Here is a 15,348-nt window from a genome sequence, read left to right as displayed (position 1 = left end):
GTTCTCTCCTGGGTTCTATGAGTCATCCTAGCAAATTACCAAAAGTAAAGCCAGTTGGTCAGAAGTACGGAGGGCCTGGGGACCCCCAAACTTGTGGCTGGCCCCTGCGGTGAGGACAGTCTTGCTGGAGCCTGTGCCCTTGACTTACGGGGTATGCATGAATCTGAATGGTTAGCAAAGAACTGCATTCGAGTAATATATCCTGCATGATTTGTAATTTTCCTTGGCCTCAGCTTTGTCATCTGTAGACTTGGAATAAGCACAACTTGTTGTACAGTAAATACTGTTTATTTGCCCAGTAAAATGCTTGAAACATAACGGGCACTCAGGAGATACAATCTTCTCTTGTCCCTCTGAGTTCACTTCGCATACCAAACCAAAAAATGAGGTGAACAGAAGTGATTAGAGATCCAAAATAATTAAGAAGTTATACATATATACAAGAACTATACATATATGTATATCTTTTTAAAAATATTTTATTTATTTATTTGAGAGAGAGAGAGAGAGTGAGAGCAAGAGTGTGTGCACGCACGTGTACAAGTGGAGGTGTGGGGGCAGAGGGAGAGTGAATCTCAAGCAGACTCTTCACTAAGCATGGAGCCCGACACGGGGCTCGATCCCAGGACCCTGAGATCATGACCTGAGTCAAAATCAAGAGTCAGACGCGTAACCAACAGAGCCACCCAGGTGCCCCTATGTGTATATCTTTATATACATATTGACTAATACAGTTACAGGACCAGTGTAAGTCTAAGCTCCCTCTGTAACCACTGATGCACAGAAGACTAATTATGTGTCTTTCTGTCTTTCTCGTATAAGAGATTAAAACAGCCCTGATGGCTGCAGCAGCAGTGATGACGATGACACCATGGGCAATGGCAGCTGCCCTGCTGCTGGCATCTCCTGTGTCCCAGGCACTGGGCTATGCTCTCCTCAAATATTAGCTCATTTAATCTTCATAACCACCTTTCAAATATCTGTGCCACCTAAATATATGCTAAGTTTCCTGCTCAGTACCTCTTCCACCACCACTGCTGTCTAAAACCACCATCAGGGTGGCTCAGTGGGTTGAAGCCTCTGCCTTTGGCTCAGGTCATGATCCCAGGGTCCTGGGATCGAGCCCCGCATCGGGCTCTCTGCTTGACGGGAGGCCTGCTTCCCCCTCTCTCTCTACTTGCCTCACTGCTTACTTGTGATCTCTGTCTGTCAAATAGATGAATAAAATCTTTAAATAAATAAATAAATAAATAAATAAATAAAACCACCATCAGGGACCCTAGCTGGCTCAGTTGTTAAGCGTTTGCCTTCGGCTCAGGTCAAGATCCCAGAGTCCTGGGATCTAGTCCCATGTCAGACTCCCTGCTCAGTGGGGAGCCTGCTTCTCCCTCTGCCTGCTGCTCCCCCTGCTTGTGCTTGCTCACTCACTCTCTCTCTCTGACAAATAGATAAATTTAAAAAACTTAAAATAATAAAGCCACCATCATCTCTTGCCTGAAGCTAACAACTCTGTTTTGGTCCCAGCTTCTACCATAGTCACCTTTGAGTCTCTGGGCAAAGCGATCTGTTTAAAACATGTCAAGTCAATGTACCGCACTATATAAAATCTCTCCGTTTCTTCCCACTGCAATGAAAACAAAACTCAACTCCTTTCCCTGGTGTACAAAATCCCTACAAGATCTGGCCCCTGCCAACTGCTCGGATCGCTCTGGGAAGCTGCTGTGGCCTTTGTGCTTCTCGGGTGGGCTGTGCTTGCCCCCCTCTCAAGGGCCTTTATCTTAAAGGGGTTCTCTCTGCTGGGACACTCTTCAGATCTTCAGGTTGGCTTCTTTTTATTAGATAGGTCTCTGCTCAAATGTAACCTCTTCGGAGAGAACTTCCTTGGTGACCTTGTCCAAGGAACCACAGACATGCTCCACTCCTTTCTCTGCCACTCACCCCCATCTCTCCTTGCTCTATTTCTTCATAGAATCACCACCACATAAAATGAAATAATTATTGACAATAATTATAATTTAGGTGTTTGTTTACTTTTTTGTCTGCTTAAGAAAAGAATGCAAGCTGGGATGTCTAGGTGGCTCAGTTGGTTAAGCAACGGGCTCTTGACTTTGGCTCAGGTCTTGGGATTGAGCCCCACGTCGGGCTCTGTGCTGGGTATGGAGTCTGCTTGAAATTCTCTCTCCCCTGCTTCTGTCCTTCCCCACCTCCCACTCACAACACACTCTTTCTCTCTAAAAAAAAAAGAAAAGAAAAGAAAGAAAGAAAAGGAAAGAATGCAAGCTAAGTGAGGGCAAAGTGGCTTTTGTCCACCATTACATACCCACAGCACTGAGAACGGTTTCCAGCATACAGTGGGCACGCAAATACCTGCTGACACCTCAGCTATGGGTACTGTTATCCCCTGTATTTGTTTCTACTGCTGCTGGGACCAACTGCCACAAACGTTACGGCTTACGACAACATGGTTGTTAAGATTGTTACATGGCTGGGAGTCAGAAATCTAAAATCAAGGCATCAGAAGGCTGTGTTCCCTCCAAAGGCCCTACAGGAGATCCATTCCTTGCCTTTTCCAGCTACCAGAGGCCACCTGCATTCTCTGACCTGTGGTCTCTTCCCAACGTCACTCTTGCCTCTGTCATCACTGCCTCTGATTCTCCAGTCTCCCTCTCAGAAAAACCTTCATGATTGTACTGAGCCTATAGAAATACTCCAGAATTACCTCCCCATCTCAAGATCTTTAATTTAACCACACCTACAAAGTTCCCTTCACAATGAGAAGTGAGATATTCACAATTTCCAGGGATTAGGATGTGGACATAATTTTGGGAGGAGGGAAGCATTATTTAGCCTACCATATCCCCCTTTTAACAACAAAGGCTCTAAGCTCAGAGAGGTAATTTTCCCCAAGGTCACACGGCTAGTAAGGGCCAGAGATGAAGTTCAAAGTAAGTTCAGAATATCTGTAGTCCCCAATACTGTAACCTTATGTCCCATCCTGCTGATGCACCTGTTTTTCTGTAAAGTATCCTTTCCAGCTCCCAGGGATAGTGGAAAAACAAAGAAAGCCCTATGACTGCCTTCCTTTATATAATATTTGTGTCTCGGAGACTTGACAGTGAGATAAAGATCTAAAAATTGAAGTGCTTAAAATATATGAAAAGGAAGATAGGCACTTCAGAATGCTCACATAAGGACTTTATGTATCTGTTCCTCCATAAAATGAGTTAAGAACACTAGGCAAAAACTAACCAAAACAACTTGTTCAGAATTCTAGTAAGAAAAATGAGCTTTGTGGCATTTTAACTTGCCCTATTTCCATCCTCCTCTCCCCAGCTTGGCAGTAGCCTTGAAAACCAGCAGCCTCACGGTCACGGTAGAGATGAAAACCCGCAAGCAGCCTAGCAACCACTGGAGGAAGCAGACTGTTTGAAGCTTCCCAGTTCAATCTCCAAGGAATGGTCACTATCTGACCTGTCTGATGGTTCCTGCATGAGGGCTTCTCCTTATCTGACCTGACTCAGCACCTGCTCACCTCACGCAGCCTTTTCCCAGGCATGACAATCAAAGCAGCCAATAAGAATTATTTAACACAGTAGCCGCCCAAGGTGGTGTTCACAATTGGAGCAGTTAAGGGGGCCCCGGGGTGGTTCAGTTGGTTGAGCATCTGACTTATGGTTTCGGCTCAGGTCATGATCTCTGGTCATGAGATCGAGCCCTGCACTGGGCTCCGCACTGAGCATGAAGCCTGCTCGGGATCCTCTCTTCCCCTTCCCCTCTGTCCCTTCCCTGGTTGCTCTCTCTAAAACAAAACAAAACAAACATACAACAAACAAAAAACACCCCACAATTGGAGCAGTTAATAAATAATGGCCCTAAATTCCAAATCTGATGAAAAACATCAATCTACATAATCATTGAACTCCAACAGGATAAACTCAAAGAGCGCCACACCAGAACCCATCATAATCAAACTACTGAAAGACAAAGCAAGAATCTGGAAAACACTAAGACAGAAGTGATGCATCACATTTACATGATCCTCAATAAGATTATCAGAAACTTCAGAGGACAGAAGGCAGCGGGATGACATATCCAATAATGCTGAAAGGAAAAAATTTATCAAACCAAGAATTCTATAGCCAGCAAAACTATCCTTCATAAACAAAGAATTTAAGACATTTCAGACAAACAAAAACTTAAAAGAATTCATAGCTAGCAGGTCTTCCCTTCAAGACATATACTAAAGGAGGTCTTTCAGGCTGAACTGAAAAGATACTGGACAGCAACTTAAATCTCCATTAAGAAGAGACCGGTAAGGGGCACCTGGGTGGCTCAGTAGGTTAAGCCTCTGCCTTCGGCTCAGGTCATGATCTCAGGGTCCTGGGATCAAGCCTCACATCGGGCTCTCTGCTCAGCGGGGAGCCTGCTTTCCCTTCTATCTCTGCCTGCCTCTCTGTCTACTTGTGATCTCTGTCTGTCAAATAAATAAATAAAATCTTAAAAAAAAAAAAAAAAGAAGAGACCGGTAAGGGGCACCTGGGTGGGTTAGTTAAGTATCTGCCTCCGGCTTAGGTCATGATCCCCAGGTCCTAGGATTGAGCCCTGCATCGGGCTCCCTACTCAGCATGGAGTCTGCTTCTCCCTCTGCCCCTACCCCTCCCCATGCCCACTCTCTCTTTCTCTCTCTCAAATAAATAAATAAAATCTTAAAAAAAAAGAAGAAGAGACCAAGAAAGGTAATGATAATTACAGTATTAAAAAAATAACAGTATAAATGTATTATTTGCTTGCAACTTTTTTTCTGCTGTATGATTTAAAAGACACACCTATAAAGCAAGTCATAAAACTATGCTGATGGGATTATAATGTATAAAACATAACTTACATAAAAATAAAAACACAAAGGAGGAAAAAGTACTGGATCTACATAGTTGCCAAGTTTTTGTGTCTATTGAAATTAAATTAGTATTAATCTGAACAAGATACTTAGATGTTAACTATACTACCCAGGATAACCACTACAAAAATATCTTTAAAAATATAGTAAAAGACATAACAGGATTAAAATGGTAAACTAGAAAAATATCTAATTTAACACAAAAGAAGGAACTAGTAGAGGAAGACAGGAACAAAAAAAGAAGATATACAGAAAACAAAAACAAAAAACTCAAAAAACAAAAATGGCAGATATAAATAAATCCTACCTAATCAGTAATTGATTATAAGTAATCACTCTAGTCAAAAAGTAGAAACTACAAGAATGAATAAAATATATAAGGAGAATTTTTTTTACTAAAATGCCACTTGGGAGCAAAATTCAAGATTCACGGAGCCCCGTAGTGTCAATGACACAGAGATCAACAGGATGACTAGTTGTTTCATTCATATTCCCTAATTGTGATTCTCCTCGGGTTAGAGAGCGCCAACACTGTAAAATAACACCCATTTAAATGTGTCTTTTTAGGGCCCCGGCTGGCTCAGTTGGTGGAGCATGTAGCTCTTGATCTCCGGGTGTGAGGTTGAGCCCCACACTGGGTATAGAGAAAATTATCTATTAAATTATTACTTAAAAATAAAAATCTTATGGCGTTGGTTTTAATTAGATTACCACTGGTCACACGCCCATTGTTGAGCCAATTATTATGGCCAGGAGGATGGAATACGCTCATTGGTCAGGCTTGAGTCATGTGACTGCTCTTTGGAAGGGGGTGTGCCTTGGCCTTTCCCAAACCTTTTGGATTGACAGTTGGGGAGGCGCAGTCCCAAAAGGAAGCAGGGTACTGTTATCAGAAGAAAAGGAGCGGGTGCTGGGTGGCAAAATAAAAGTTGCTAATTACTGGAAAAAAAATAAAAATAAAAAAAAAAATAAAAATCTTAAAACAAGTAAATAAATACTATGTACATAAATTTTGACTCTTTTCTTTTTAAAGATTTTTAAAGATTTATTTATTTGTCAGAGAGAGAGAACAAGCAAGGGGAGCTACAGAGGGAGAGGGAGAAGGAGGCTCCCCACTGAGCAGGGAGCTCTACACGGGCTCAATGCCAGGACCTGAGTGAAGGCAGATGCTTAACGACTGAGCTACCCAAGCACCCCTATTGCTACTTTTAAAATGTATACAACCCTCCTTAGCGTTAAAAATAACCCATCCCTTTGGAGATCCTCAGGGGGCCTCTAACTTCTCCGTGGGTAAAAGTCATATTGCAATATGACCACTGACATCCTAGTTCTGCACATCAGGTTAGAACACCCCAAGCTTAACTACTCTTAACCAGATACTTCTGAAATTGTTAGCATCAAAGATAGTTAGCAATTTGAACCTTTTCTAAGGTCCTCAGTAAACATCAAGACCAAAATCACCCAGTGACCTTTTCTTCTAAGAGTCTTTTGCCTATCAGCCATGAGGCAGTAGAGCTAACACTCCTGTTTCTTTTCTCCTTTTAATATATTACAAACATTCCTGCACTTGTTTTCTGGCTAATTTTTATTTTCTAGACACTTTCTCATTTCTATACCTGCTACGTTTTGTATTTCTGAGAGGAAAGGGGAATTTATTAAAGAAGATGACTCTAACCCAGCACTAAGGCCACACCTCATGACAGACTAGAACCAGGAAATAGAAGGCCACCAGGAGCTCAGGCAGTTACTGACCGCTCTGTCTCTAGGCAGCTACTTGGCTTCTGTCTGTCTGCTCTGTATCTTTTTCAGCATTCACTCTTCTGGACACGCACAGCCAAATGTGGCTGCTCTGGTTCAAGAGACCCTCGAGAATCACTACGACACTTTGTAACCTCATTTCCCCTAAAGTACAGACTCTCTAATACTCCATATTAGGATTCCTATTCCCAGGCCTGATCTTTTTGATGTTGGTGCACAATTAACTTGAAATCCAGTAAGGTCTTTTAAATGAAGTTTCCTCTTACCTGGAGTTCAGCCATTACCTAGATGATACCTCACCTTTCCAGTGGTGGAAGAGAGAGGGGAGAAAGGAGACAAAAAGGGAAGGGACCGCCCAAGAAACCTAACCTTGCAGTCACAGGAGTTGTGGTTTATGGAGTGAAGCTGATTGCTAGGGTAGTGGGGGCAACAACACTGGTTAACAGAAAGAGTTTTAAGCATGCCAGTTTTTATATTCTAAAATGATACTTAAAGATTAGATATAACTAAGAAGCACTGATGACTGGATGGACCCTTAAAGAATCTCATGCCTCCTCACTCATTTGACAGCTGAGAAGTGAAATGACCTGCCCAGAGCTGGCGAGTTAAGGTTCAGTACCCAAATCTGACCTCCAGTCTCCGACTGTCAAACCAGTGACCACTTCTTTCCAGCCAGAAAATCTTTCCTTCTTACACAGATGGCAGCCTTACCGAGGGGCATGATGGAGAGGTATTTGCCTCGGAACTTGCTGGTGATTTTGATTTCCTGACGCAGCGTCCAGCCATTTTTGGACTCGGCATGGTGTGCAGCAGCAGGGGGATGATGACTCACCTTGGAGAAATCAGTGGTTCAAATTAAGACGGAGGAGAGGAGAAGGAAAAGATTCTGCCTGTGAATTGGTGAGAAACACCCAAAATGCACACTTGACATTTGTATACCCACAACAGTAGGTGAATACCAGGGCCTCCGGTGTTGAAGCCCTAAAGGAAAAGAAAGCAGTCTGGGATGACAGGGACTGGAATTTCTGCAAAAGTAACACCTAGAGGTATCAACCAAAACGGTCCCTTTCTTCAAAGCAAATGTGTCCCAGTCCTGAAGCCCCTTTACCTGCTCACAGAGGGATCGGTACCCATTCTCCTCTAATCGGTCCAGCTCGAAAGTCTCCCCAAGGAGTGGGTTGAATGGCTTGCTGGTACGGAAGACAGTAGTGGAGTAGGAGGACACGGTGAAAGCTGCAACATAACAGAGCTGTTCTAGAGAGTTCTCACATTTTGCAGCTCGGTCTAACAGCTCATGGTATTCCAGATCTTCGGTAAGGCGCTGAAGCATGGATAAGGGCTCATTAAAGTTCACCTGTCAGGAAAAGAACAGATTTAAAAACTTTGCCCACACATCTATGAGAGACAGTTGAATGTTTCTGCAGGTAGAGAGACATATCAAGATGTTAAGATGATAAAGCAAATCACTGGGAAGAAAAGAGGCCTTTGCTCAGGAGACCGGCTCTAAGATCTAACCTACAAGCGATGCACCCTCCCTGGTCAACTGCCCATGTTGATGAGCTGTATAAATCAATGTTTTCATTCACTTCACTGACTGTAAGCTCTTTGAGATGGGAACCGTGCCTCTTTGTTCATCCCTGCATATCCAAGAGCCATCGATGCCTCACCCACAGGAAACCATCATCAAATAGGTATAGAAAGAACGAATAAAAGAAGAAATGTATTTTAGCACAAGTATACCCAGAAATGAAGTGAGATACTTAAAATTCTTGAGGAAGAAAAGAAAGGGAGGTGAATTTTAAGTACAGGCTTGTCCTGACTGGTGAAAAGAAAACATTACGAAAGTTAGCTTCTTACTCCTGGATGAGACAATTGCTAATTTTTTTTTTTTTAAGATTTTGTCGGGGGGGTGGTGAGACAGAGTGAGCAGGAGCAGGGGGAGGGGCAGAGGGAGAGGGAGAAGCCCACTCCCACTGAGCAAGGAGCCCGATGTAGGTCTTGATCCCAGGACCCTGGGATCATGACCTGAGCTAAAGGCAGACACTTTACTAAGCCACCCAAGTATCCCTCAATTGCTAATTACTGATTCAGTTCTACCTTAGGCCAGGATTCTGGTTTCTTCTCTGAGTCTGGGCAGTTGTGTTCTGGACAGGAGTGCTCATGATCAGGGCTGACTGGGGGCTTCGAGTGTTTCTGCCTTTCAAGTTTCAGAGCCAACTTAGGGCTCTCAACCATAGGATGAAGCAAGTTTATGTGTGCTTCTGTAGGGGAGGTGTTCATTCGTTCGTTTGTTCCCTTATGCATTCCACAAATATTTATTGAGCCCTTATGTGTGTCAGATCCTATACTACCCACTGGGTAGAGAGAGAAGTGAACAAAAGAGACGTTATCTCTCCATCTCCCGAAAAAGAGTTAGCTTCTAAGTTGACTGTTTGGGATTTACGATGACTTTACTACTCAAAAAATTACTGTAAAAACAGGTTAGCTTTCCAGGCTAGCCCACAAAGCTTACTATAGCTTTACAATACAGCAATCTCGCTGAACAAGCCTGCATATCATTAGCCTGAGTTCTGAATCCAAAGAACAGAGGGAGGAGGAAAACAATTCCCTTTCTATTGATTGAGCTGGCCTAGAGCAATATTTCAGTTAAAACAAACAATTGTGGTCCCACCTCTTTTTCTGCATTTTTGTCCAACCTTCTACCCACCAACCTCTGAGCCACATAGTACCCCAATATTTATTGCCCTCCCAATCGTGAAGTGTCTTGTAATTTTTTACTACAACAAACTTTAAAAAGGAAAAAATCTACCTGAGATGCCATTACCCAAAGATACCCATTATATTGCCATGTTTATGTCTATGCATGTATACATTTAAAAAATGAAATACAGGCTACAGCCTGCTTTTTCTCTGGGAAATATACCCAGCATCTCTGTGAAAATTTCCCAGTGAACACAGAGTCACTGGACCAACAACAGAACACTTCCCTTTTGGGGGTGGCTGGGTGCCTCAGTCGGTTAAATGTCTGCCTTTGGCTCCGGTCATAATCTCAGGGTCCTGGGATCGAGCCCCGCGTTGGGCTCTCCACTCAATGGGGAGTCTGTTTCTCCCTCTTCTTCTCCCTCTCTCTCAAATAAATAATAAAATAAAATCTTAAAACAAAACAAAACAAAACAAAACACTCCTCTTTTGGCACTCCTCTAACCTGCCTCAACTAAAATAGGGCACCACCCTCCAAAACCATCTTCTTGATGCTGAGAGACACTTAAGAGAAAAACAGCAGAAGAAAAAATGCACACTGAGGGGTAATGGACTAACACAGCTCTAATCCTCGGAGTCTTTTTTACAGAAGGTACTTAGAAACTATGCTGACAAAATCTCTCATGGGCAGAATTTCAGGCAACATGAAGTAATGCTTCCATGCATGTTGAGGAACATGGGACAAAGAGTGTGCTCCACTGATGGCTACAAGACATATATGGGCACATCCTGGGCCTGGAATCAGTGCATCCTTAAGCCCTCGCTGTTCTTTACACACATGCAGCCCTGGCCCTCAATCACTGTTCCAGGAACCAGAGTTTCTCTAAAGGCACCCAGCTTTTCATATTGGTCATTTTATCAGCCAGAGGCCCAATAGGGAAACAAACGAACCTGCGAATTTAAAGCAGAAGAAAGGAGGGAATTCATTACACAGCTGATAGACACTTAGACAACTTGGAGATCACTACAGCAGGAGGCCGTGAGCACAGCGCTGAAGGAACAAAGAGAAGCAAGTGGTAGAACCATGGCCCAGAGGCCAGAGGCACCCAGCAGCAGCTGAAGCCTCAGGGGGCCCGTCCAGTGGAAACCAGAGCCACGTGGCCACCATCAAAGCGCTGCCCAGGAGAATGCAAGGCCAGGGTCCCTCCCTTCCTCTCCCCACCAACGCCCTCCCCCACAACTCCTACTGGTGCCTTGCACTGGTGGAGCGCAGCCAGCAGCCAAGGCACAGAACCTGAGAAACAGCCTGGAGGAACCAGCTCTCCTGTGACACCCCACAGGGCAGGCAAAGGGCGAGGACTTGAGCTTTGGGCAAACAGGTACAGGACTGCACACCCCTAGTGGCAATGTCAACAAGGAACTAATGGTAAAGGAGACAGAGAGGTCACCTAGACACAGAAGTTATTTTTAAGCAAGAACTGCACTTCTGAGGCTGCAGTGACCCGCCTTCCAGCCCACCTCCCACTACTTTCTGCAAGGCACCAGAAAAGTGAGGCTTCTTTTCAGGCCCCCAGTAAACCAGTAATTTTGTGTGTCTCCAGGGTGCTAACCCATGGCCTTTTCTTGTCCGGAGGTCAACACTTTTCTAACAGAAATCCTACACACTTAACCTATGAATCAATTTGTTGTCTAAGACCCAGTTAATTAATGACTTCGACGTTTGCTAACTGATATACATGTGCCGGGCACTGGCTAGGCAACAAAGATATGAAGGGCAGTAAGACACAGTCTCTGCCCATGAGGAACACAGTCTGTGGAGAAGTAGAAGCCACACACTGGTCCGTAAGACCCAAGAGGGGAGGAGAATACTTTCCGTATTTCTGTATGCTATTCCCACTCTCCATTCTTCCCTTTTTCTGCAAGAAAATAGAAGCCCCCCCCTCCCCCCCGGTGTTTAAGTAAGCCACGCCACTGAAGGTAGGAGTCCTCCCTGCCACCTGTGGCCATCTAAGTTCTGGCCAAAGAGACTGAAGTGAAAATAGTTCATGCAATTTCCAGGAAGTACTCTTCTCTTCCCTTCTTCCTGCTGACTGGGATGAGACTCTGATGGGCCCCACTAGAGCAGCCACTTCAGACCCAGGAACCGAGGCCACAGATAGTAGAGCAACAGGATAGAAAGAAGCCTGGTCCCAAGAGCGTGGAGTATGGTACCAGCCCGGGATCCCCTACTTCTGGACTTTAACAGGAGAATGACTTAGGCTAGTATTTGCTTAAGGTAGGGGTTGGTCAGCTTTTTCTATAAAAGGTCAGATAGTAAATATTTATATGGCCCTCAAAGCTGAAATATTTACTATCCCATATGACACTGCCATATGGCCCCTGTCACAGCTGCTCAACATTGCTGCTGTAGGATGAAGGCAGCCATGGACAATACATGCATGAACGAGCATCACCGTGTCCCAATAAAACTTACGGGACACTAACATCTACATTTTATATAAATTTTACATCACGAAATATTATCCTCTTTTTTATTCTTTTGAGATATTTAAAAATATAAAAACTATTCTTAGCAGGCTGCATAGATGGCCGCCAGAGGTGGCCTTGAGGCTCACAGTTTGCTGACCCTGGGTTTAGACAAACAGATTTTGGATTTGTTTCTTTAAATTGATCCTAAACATAACTGATACACGGGTATAACACCAGGCAGACAGGAGGCAGCTCAGTAAATGCTTGTGTAATGACTGAGCAATGGAACCTGTTGGAACACAAGGGAGAGCCTTCTCACCCGGTCTGGATGCATGGGTGAAAGCTTGCTAACAGACATAATGCTGTAGCTGAATCCTCAAGGCGATTAGCCAAGGCACGGGTGCACGGGGAGCTGATGAAAGTTTGGGCAGAGAGAGCAGTCTGCGCAAATGCCCTGAAGGGGAGAAACCAAGATGCCTCTAGCACACCTGAACGTAACTCTGAATGACTAGATCAGCAGTGTGGGTGGAGCCTGGTCCAAGGGAGAAGTGTCAGGCCCACTAAGGAATCTGGACCACCCTCAAAGCAAAGAAGGATTCAGTTAAGGATTTTAGGCTAAAGAGTGACATGACTACATTTGTGATTTTAAAAAGGCCATGTTGGCAACAGTGTGGACAGACTGGAGGAGGGCAGGAAGGGAGGCAGGGAGGTCAGCCCAAACACCAATGTCACCATGGAGATGGTCGTCATCTTCCCAGACAGAACGGACTGTCTTTGTTCTGTGCTCCCCAAGCCTGTGTATGGCTAGTACTTCCCGTAACACTACCGTAGAGAGTAAAATTTTCTACCTGTTTTCATGTCTGTCTCCTTTAAACTACATGCTTTTTGAACACAAACTATGCTGCATTTATCTATGCATGCCCCCAGCATGTTGAGCTTAGGAATCTGCTCATCAACGTCATTAAACAAATGCATCTGATTCGACGTGATCTGGAAACACACCAGATCCACAGACTACATTAAAGCAGCTAATTTTAAGGGACACTTTATGATGATAAGGGTAACAAAGACCACGCCACACACGAACGAACTGCCTCTCAAGTGTGTGGGGCTGTCACAGGAGCACTCTTCCCACTGTGGCCCGAGAGGCCCTCCTGGCAGAGCGCAGGTGTGCAAGAGCCTCACCGGCATTGGTATCTTCGAGAGCTCTTTTCCAATGCAGTTCTTCATGATGCTCCATAAGTTGAGGCTATAGTTTGGCTTGTATGGTATTCTAGTTCTCTTCTCCTTCTTGGTCTCTTCCAGCTGATGCTTGTACTAAGGGCAAAACAAAGCCATTCAATCACCCACAAAGAACAGAAAAGCCGGTATTTCTATGCCTCCCTTCCCCCATCTTAAAAAAGAATGAGCATTTTCTGTTTCTCACAAGGGCTTTACAAGCAAATCCTGGAGAATCACGCCCAGGTCTCCCATCCGATGGCTCCCAACTGAATGTTACCTGTTCATCCAGGCTGATGTCACTGCTGGCTCCACTGATGTTGCTGCCAGTACGTCTACATAGGTGGGAAACATATGGGAATTAGAACAAGGATCAACAGCTAGAGTCTGGTCCTCGCCAGGTCTCTACAAAGTGGAGTGCAAAGCACACTGCACAAAGTTAGTAACGGGTAACTGAACGACAATACTTAGATTAGAATATGCATGAATTCAAACATCTCTGGAGAACTCACTCATGGAAAAAAGGTGAGTTTTCCACTCATTTGAGGGAAAGAGTCCAGATCTTAGTTAACACCGACAACTATGACAGTCCCACTGAAACATTTCTCAACTCTGATGGCCTGATGTGTTCTTTTTGGCTGGAGTCAAGGACAACTTACTTGTGGCCCAAATTTTCGGGCATGGTGATGATCTCAGGAGCATCAAAAAACTCATTCTCATCATCCTCGTCACTCATGTCTCCTTTGCCAGAGCAGCACTGATCTGCAAGGAGAAGGAAAGCCATTCGTTTACTTTGGCTCAATTTACCAAAACCCGGCCCAGCAGGATCTTGACCACACTGCGACTACCGTACAGCAACACATGGCAGAAGTAAACAGCTCCAATTCCCTGGCACAGAAGCCCCTGATCCTGGAGAGTCTGCAGGTCTGCTATCAATGGCAGAAAACCACCTGGCTCCTATGCGAACGGGCCACCCCAGAGCCAGGCGACTTACCTTTTCCAGAACCAGTGCTGCCAGGGGTGTTCGCTGGCAGCACCGTGGCCCCCCGGAAGGCCCTCTCCAGGTGATTGTGTTGCTTTGCCAGCTGTTCCAGGGTCTCTTCCAGCCGGATACGCTGGTCTCTTTCATACTGAAGGGACTTCTGCCACTTTTTACTATGGGTCTGGGCTAACATGAGGAAATCTCTGCAGGCCTGTATGGAAAAAGAGTTATGCTCAACCCAACTAGTCAGAGAGTTCCCTCAGGCCTCTGTGAGCCCGTTAAGTAACCATATTCTAGGAACTTTCGCAAATTACGGTGAAAGACTCGTTTTTATTCCACAGTATCAGGGACAGCCAGCTCCGTGATGCAATCAAGGTCAGCCCCAGGGAAAAAACTGGACATGGCTGTCATGGTTCCTTTACATATTCCTGGTCATGAGGACGAAACAAATGCCGAGTGGGCAGTAAACCCAGACAAGGTATTTGTGGCAACGTCGCAAAGGCCAACTGTGTGAACTGAACCAAAAGCAGCAATGTACTGACTAAAAGAAAGATGAGGACAAGCAGAGGATAACTGCTTTCAATACATTCCTGACCACACTCAGGTCACCTAAAGTTGAGGAATTCAGACGCTGAGAAAAGAATTAGATCTGAATTAGATCAAAATGGGGGAAAGCAGCTGGTTTTTATTTTGGTCACAAAGAGAAACAACTGACCTTAAAAACCAGAAGCCTACATGAGGCATCAAAGAAGGGATCTACAGACAAAACACAGACCTGCTCCCATTACCCCCTTCACGGGCCCCCCACTGGGAACCTAACTATTGGGTTGAACGTCAAGGGCCCTTCAGGTGTGGCCATCACCTGCCTTGTATCCTCCTCCCCAGGCAGCTGGACTTGCTCCTGCGCCCGACAGTGGGGCCACACTGACCTGCTCTCCCAGGCACGTTTGCCACAAGCATATGCTAGTTGCTTTGCCAGGAATGCCTTTTCCTACCCACTTCCTCGACTTGGCCAAGTCCTCTTTCTTCTTTAAGATCTATGGCAAATGTTCCTTCTTATGTGATGATTTCATAAGCAGCCAATCTCTCCTCTGCATTTCCATGGCACTTTGCACACCCTTTCTGTTTTATACCATCCACAGTGGCATTGTAACTGATTTTCAGTCTCTCCAGGTGGATTCCAAGCAACTTGAACACACCATTTATATCTTATTTATATACAGCTCCTAACTTAGTTGCTTTGTACATTTTAGGAGCCTGATAAAGTCTGCTTAATAAATAATGAAGGAAGGAAGCAATGCAAGCTTAAAAGTCTATGCCCTGT

The 15,348-nt window shown here is 44.7% G+C and overlaps 1 protein-coding gene across 2 annotated transcripts in view; it reads right to left on the bottom strand.

Annotated features, from left to right (window-relative positions):
* The window catches only part of OSBP (oxysterol binding protein), a 33,822-nt gene that overhangs the window by 7,382 nt on the left and 11,092 nt on the right, over positions 1-15,348 (bottom strand). For both annotated transcript variants that reach the window (XM_080816482.1, XM_080816483.1), the window contains exons 4-9: positions 14,037-14,235; positions 13,702-13,804; positions 13,323-13,377; positions 13,010-13,141; positions 7,764-8,009; positions 7,367-7,487 (exon numbers count right to left, since the gene is read on the bottom strand). In XM_080816482.1, the coding sequence (XP_080672608.1) occupies positions 7,367-7,487; positions 7,764-8,009; positions 13,010-13,141; positions 13,323-13,377; positions 13,702-13,804; positions 14,037-14,235 (856 nt within the window). The remainder of the gene's footprint in view (positions 1-7,366; positions 7,488-7,763; positions 8,010-13,009; positions 13,142-13,322; positions 13,378-13,701; positions 13,805-14,036; positions 14,236-15,348) is intronic.

The sequence above is a fragment of the Martes martes genome (genome assembly GCF_963455335.1).
Source record: "Martes martes genome assembly, chromosome: 10".
In the NCBI taxonomy this organism is placed as follows: domain Eukaryota; kingdom Metazoa; phylum Chordata; class Mammalia; order Carnivora; family Mustelidae; genus Martes; species Martes martes.
Note: the sequence above shows the minus strand (reverse complement) of the source record. Positions and strands in the feature narration are given on the sequence as shown.